At 37.4% G+C, this 6892-nt stretch overlaps 1 protein-coding gene across 4 annotated transcripts in view; it reads right to left on the bottom strand.

The window, feature by feature from the left end:
* The window catches only part of SELP (selectin P), a 66244-nt gene extending 59377 nt beyond the window's left edge, over positions 1-6867 (bottom strand). For all 4 annotated transcript variants that reach the window (XM_032649601.1, XM_032649588.1, XM_032649593.1 and 1 more), the window contains exon 1: positions 6133-6867. In XM_032649601.1, the coding sequence (XP_032505492.1) occupies positions 6133-6255 (123 nt within the window). In that variant the 5' untranslated portion in view covers positions 6256-6867. The remainder of the gene's footprint in view (positions 1-6132) is intronic.
* Between the last annotated feature and the right edge of the window lie 25 nt (positions 6868-6892).

Genomic DNA, 6892 nt, shown 5'->3' on the forward strand with positions numbered 1-6892 from the left:
TTAAATAAATGGAGAATGGGGAAAGTGGAGGTAATGGCTCAAGTAAAGATTCGGAAACAGAAAAGCACAGAGTGAATTCAAGGAAAAGCAACTACTCTAGTGTGTCTAGAACCTAAGTTGAGGTTTCTTTTCCTTTTTAAAAATCATGAATTCTTTTTTTTTGCAATATTGATTGAGTTGATTATGGGGTTTTTCTCCACTAAGCTATTAAGAAGGTGATTATGGTTAAAAATTTTCTAATGCAAATTCTACCCTTATAGTTCAGAAATAAATTGAGCATGAAGTTATATTTTTTATTTTCTGCTATATTTGGCTTGCTAATACTGTGTTTAAGATTTTTCCACATATATTCATAAGTGAGATTGGACTGTAGTTTCTTTTTCTTGCAAAGTCTTTATCTGGTTTTTAAATCAAGGATATTTTGGCCTCCATAAAATAATTGAGGGATAGTTCTTTTCATATCTCTAGAAAATGTTGGATATATTTGGAAAAAATCTGGGTAGTTTTTTTTTTTTTTTAATTGGTAGAACTCACATGTAAAACTATCTGAGCCTGATGTTTACTTTGTGGGAAGAGTTTTAACTCCAGTTTCAAATTCTTTATTGATTATAGGAGACCATTCAGGCTTTTTATTTCTTCAGGAGTAAATAGTAAATTTGGCAAGTACAGTTTTTTCAGCAAATTTGTTTATTTTGACTATTACCAAATATATTTTTATTAAGTTGTTCTTAATGTTTTAATTAAAGAAAAATCATCTCTGATACCATTAGCAGTATCTTTTCTATACTCCTAATGTTGTATATTTATACCATTTTTCTTTATTTCCTTGATCAGTTTGTCTACTTTTTGATCCTCTTTGATTCTCTATTTTTTTCTATATATTAATTTCTGCTCTTAAATTTATTATTTCCCTCTTTTTTTACTTTCTTATGGTTTATTCTATCATTTTTGTCCTCTAACTTCTTAAGTGGGGTGTTTAATTTTTGCCTTTTTGCTTTTCTAATATAAGCATTAAAATGATAAAATTTCCTTGATATTTCTTTTGCTGTACTCCACAATTACCAAATGTATTATCTTAAATATTATTCAATTATAATCAAATTTTTGTGATTTTTTTTTGACTTAGGAGTTATTTAAATATTTTAAAATTATTAAGCATACTGGGATTTTCAAAAGTTTATTTTTTTTAATTAACTTATAACAGAGGAAGCTTTGATCTGTATGATTCTGGTTCTTTAAAACTTACTGACACCTGCTATATAGTCTATTATATGATCTATTTCTGTACATGTTCCATGTGTAATAGAATTGATTAATTGTTGTGTTCTATACACCTCCATGAAATCAAACATAGACGTTTTTGCATGAGGATTGCAGTTGAATATACTCTTTGATGAAGATGAGAGGCCTGATATCTATAAAGCTGGGCTCTTTAAACATATTGCAGTGTAGCAACAAGCAGTAGTTTCTAATCTCTGGGCCTTAACTTCCCTCTGGGTAAGGAGCTTTTATTTTTAGCATCCATATATAATCTGTATTTTCTCAATTAGTGGGTAATAAAAATAACTACTATCCTGTAATTTTTAAACTTTAATGAGTATTCTTCATAATAGAAAAGTTCAGAAACTACTCCGGTGAGTATATGCTTTCTAAGGAAATACTGATTTCTCTAGATCATTCACACAGTGCTTCAGAAGTAACTAGCTCAATTGTGTATGTCATAGGTATCATCAAACATGCCTCCTGTCTGTTAACTCTAAATCTGCCTGAAACTGACCACATAATCAAAAATGAGCTCAATGGACAGGTCCCAGCACACTGAGACAGGGGAGGCCAGTTTGCGTGAGGGTTTCTGTCAAAACTGTATTTTGGAAACTAAACTCAGATTGCTTTCATTTAAGGGTCAGAATTGATTCAAACCCACATCTTGAAAATCCCTTAGTTTGGGAAATTTTTCCATCCTCAATCTCCTCCACCACTTGTCTTCGTGAATCCAAAGCCATTTTGACATATGCTTGACTCAATCCTATATTAAGAATAAAAGAGATATGTTCAAGCAGAGGAAATATAACAAAGGAGGGACTTTCCTACAAGATCTTTGTAAAAGAAAAAAAGAAGAACATTTGCATAAACCATTTTTAACCAGAGTCTTTGTTTTATGTCTTTCCTTTCTGAATTCTTTGTTACACTCCCTTGCAGTCCCCCTCCCAGTCTCTGGACCCCAACCAGTGACCAAAGCCTTGATTATGTTTCACTTTGGAATCTTCCTGGCTCCACCGTAGTCATCATGCTTGAATGATTACATTTACTGGCCAGCCTCCCTCCTTCCTCTTCTTTCCATTCCTAAACCCCTAGACGTGCTGATCTTCCCAGAATATCATTGTGATCCTGTCCCTCTCTTGCTCAAGTTTTCCCAGAAACTACCGAGTAAACTTCACCAGTGTTAGTCTGGTGTTTAAAGCTATTCTGTACCTTTTCCATTGCTGGTTCTCTGCTAAGCTTATAAACCTGTCTGACATCTCTGACTTCAATACCTTTGTCTTGGATACTTAACTTACCTTCTGGTTCCTAATTAGACCTCACTCAGAATCTACTTTAGCTATAAATTCTGCTGCCCTTTGACAAGTGGCCCCTGTCTACTCTGGACCGTGGTGTCTCTTGGCTTGCACACCCAGCATGCCATAGTTCACACTGCCTCCACTTGCAGTTAGAGGTGTTTTCTTCCCTCCACCTCCAGATGCTGGGTCCCTCAGGGCATGACTCAGCCCCTGTGTGTTCCAGCCTCTGGTAACATTTCTTATAATAGGGAGTTTGCAGTAGATGTTTAATTGGTTAGTTGAAAACCACTATCCCATGCCATCAGCCCCTCTTCACACTAAACATGCCCATATAATTTAACACTCAATAACCATTTTGAGCATCTATTGACCTCCATATATAGAGATGTGTTCTAAGGATGCTGAGATCAAGAAACACAGCCTGTTCTTTCAAGGTCACTTTCTTGGATGATTTTGGTGTGAACTGGGGAATGGACACATTCTTTTCGCCTGCTCAAGGAGCCCAGCATTAGTATTTAAAATCAAATCTGGGACTTCCCTGGTGGCGCAGTGGTTAAGAACCCCCCTGCCAATGCAGGGGACATGGGTTTGAGCCCTGGTCCGGGAAGATCCCACATGCCGCGGAGAAACTAAGCCCATGCACCACAACTACTGAGCCTGTGCTCTAGAGCCTGCCTGCCACAACTACTGAGCCCACGTGCCTAGAATCCGTGCTCCACACAAGAGAAGCCACCGCCATGAGAAGCCAGTGCACTGCAACGAAGAGTAGCCCCTGCTCATCGCAACTAGAGAAAGCCCATGCACAGCAATGAAGACCAAAGTGCGGTCAAAAAAATTAAAAATTAAAAAATAAAATAAATAAATAAAATAAAATCCACTTTGAGTGATTTTTTAATTCCCTTTTCAGCATTAGACACATAGCTCCTTTTATTTTATTTTTAATTTATTTATTTTAAAATTTTATTTTATTTTTTATTTTTTAATGTATCAATGTCTTTATTTTATTTATTTTTTATTTTATTTACTTATTTATTTTAAATGTGTTAGTATCTGCTGCACAGCAAAGTGATTCAGTTATACATATCCTTTTTCATATTTTTTCATTATAAGGTATTGAATATAGTTCCCTGTGCTATACAGTAGGACCTTGTTGTTTATCTCTTTTATATATAGTATCTCTTTTATATATATAGATTAGGTGTCTGCTAATCCCAAACACCTAATTTATCCCTTCCTACCACCTTTCCCCTTTGGTAACCATAAGTTTGTTTTCTGTGTCTACGAGTCTGTTTCTGTTTTGTAAATATGTCCATTTGTGCCATATTTTAAATTCTGCGTATAAGTGATATCATATGATATTTGTCTTTCTCTGTCTGACTTCACTTAATATGATAATCTCTAGGTCCGTCCATGTTGCTGCAAATGGCATTATTTCATTCTTTTTTATGGCTGAGTAATATTCCACTGTGTATATATATCACATCTTCTTTCCATTCATCCGTTGATGGACATTTGGGTTGTTTCCATGTCTTGGCTATTGTAAATAGTGCTACTATGAACATTCGGGTGCATGCATCTTTTCAAATTAGAATTTTCTCTGGATATGTGCTCAGCATCATATGTAGCTCTATTTTTAAAGTAACCTCCATACTGTTCTCCATAGTGGCTGCACCAATTTACATTCCCATCAACAGTGTAGGAGGGTTCCCTTTTCTCCACATTCTCTCCAGCATTTACTGTTTGTGGACTTTTTAATGATGGCCTTTCTGACTGATGTGGGGTGATACCTCGTTGTAGTTTTGATTTACCTTTCTCTGATAATTAGTGATGTTGAGCATCTTTTCATGGGCCTGTGGACCATCTGTATGTCTTCTTCAGAAAAACGTCTACTTAGGTCTTCTGCCCATTTTCTGATTGGGTTGTTTGTTTTTTGGTATTGAGTTGTATGAGCTGTTTGTATATTTTGGAAATTAAACCCTTGTCACACACAGCTCTTTTTAATATCACCTTTCCTTACTTGTTAAACAGACACTTACTAACCATGTGGACTTAAGTTATTTAATGTCTCTGAGCCTCAGTCTCCTAAAATTTGAAATGGGGATAATAATACCTGTGGCCAAGGATTAAATTCTATGAGGAATGTAACCCAGATGTCAGGTAGGGTCTCTCTGCCCCTTAAAATCCAGATTATTAATGGATTTTATGGATTATTATTAATAGATTATACAATGCATTACACTACTGATCATTATGGAAGCCCAAAACCCTCTCTGAGGAAGTTCTTAAAATTCTCAGACAGCTTAATTTTCATGGTCACTTTGGTACTGATTTTCTTCTAAATATTTTGTTTCTGCCAAAATATTTTGTTCCAACTTTGCTTTTTGTGGCTGTTCTTTCATATCTGCTGTTTTCCCAAACTAAGGAAGCAGTCTCTTTACCTTAAACTCCTCCTTCAAAGCAACCTGAATACGGGTCTGTGTTTGTAGTAGAATTTTTACAGGTTTGTGCTTGCAGAGAATAGGAACTTTGAATGGGAAGAGCATAGACGTCCAAAGGATAACTTAATTAATTTTCCACAGTGTGGTTTGGATCTAAAGCCTCTTTCTTGCCTCATCTCTTCTCATTAAATTATTATGGAGTTAGGTCTGTTTCAGACATGTGTCAAAGAACAGAGCACAGTCTTAGGGGTGAAAACTAGGGCCACACATGGGAAGCAGGTAACATTCAGGGAACAGATTTTTCTTATCAGAGCTAAAGTCATAAGATTAAGTCATAATTTAATAAACTATTTCTCGAGGAAACTAAAATAATATAGCCCAGGTCCACTGAGCTCTGGCAAACAAATCCAGAGGAATGGATCCTTCTGTGTCCCTTGTATTCTGTTGATTTCACAAAGGCTGGTATTCCGGGTTATGGGAGAAAGGGGTTATTTCATTTAATCTGGAGCATAACTGTGTAAGGAAGATAATGGTATCCCTATTTCATAAATAAATCTCGAGTTCAGAGAGGTTAATGACTTACAGGTTCACCCCATAGAGGCAGAGACAGGATCCCAACCAAGTGGGTCTGGCTCCCCAAACCATTCCCTTCCATCTCACCGCAGAAAGGGCACAGGTAGCGGAGCTGACCTTCTGCCGTGAAAATCCGAGCACTGGGCTGCAATTTGAACACAAGTGAAGGAATCTCTCTAGTTTCTAATCTCAGGAGCAGGCCTCAGACCTGCTTCTGTTCAAGACCTTGCATAAGACCCAGAATCCTACACTAAGAATGCTTGAAAGACAAGATTTGGGTGGGAAGAATAATCTACATTTAAGGTTCAGTTCACAAAGAAATTTCGTACCCAAGTCAGTCATCGCAATAACCCTGTGAAGTAAACAAGGCATATTTCATTCTTACAACTAAGTCTCAGGAAGGTTAAACCCAAGGTCTTTGAGAAATTTATTTTATGAATCTTTATATTTATTTATTTATGAATCTTTATTTAAGGAATGTGGCATGACTTAATTCCTAAGATCATATAGTAGCTTTAGGGCTTAAGCATAGGACTGTGTTTTTAAGTCTGTACACATCTTACCCCCAACGAGTAGCCTCCCCTTGTGTTCTTTGATCCCGATGTCGTAGTTGAATAAGCTCTTGCAGTCAGGGCTGCCACGGGAGTCCATGCAGGTTGTGCGCTGTATAACTCTGAGGGATGCATTCGAAGCTACGTGAATGTGAATGGCACATCCGCAATTTATGGTACACAGCATGGAGAATCTTTTGCAACAGCCCTTGGTGTTGTGCAAAATCTGAGATGGCTTTGAGAAAGGAACATGTAATCATTACCAAAAAAATCATTCTCATAAAATGTAGAAGTTTATATGAAAGCTGTATTGGCCGTGGCACAAGGGAGGTATTTCCAACTAGATTTTACACAGGGCCCTATTCTCTTATAAGAATTCAGCCCTTGACATTAGCTGAGTATCTGTATGGGTTATCACATGCCATGGAAAGAGAGTTCGCAGCAAGTGATATCAACAGTACACTGTGTTCTCTTTCAGATTTATTGAATGCACATTTACTAAGTGTCAAGTAATGAATTAGACGTTCCAGGGATGTGGCCCAGTTTCTGCCTTTAAGGGGGTAGAATTTCACTGGGGAGAAAACACACATACCATAATTTTAACAATAACAAACTAGGGGGCCTTCCTTGGTGGCGCAGTGGTTGAGAGTCCGCCTGCCAACGCAGGGGACACGGGTTCGTGTCCCGGTCCGGGAAGATCCCACATGCCGCGGAGCGGCTGGGCCCGCGAGCCATGGCCGCTGAGCCTGCGCGTCCGGAGCTTGCGCATCCG

This window comes from Phocoena sinus, chromosome 1, assembly GCF_008692025.1.
Source record: "Phocoena sinus isolate mPhoSin1 chromosome 1, mPhoSin1.pri, whole genome shotgun sequence".
Taxonomy (NCBI): Eukaryota; Metazoa; Chordata; class Mammalia; order Artiodactyla; family Phocoenidae; genus Phocoena; species Phocoena sinus.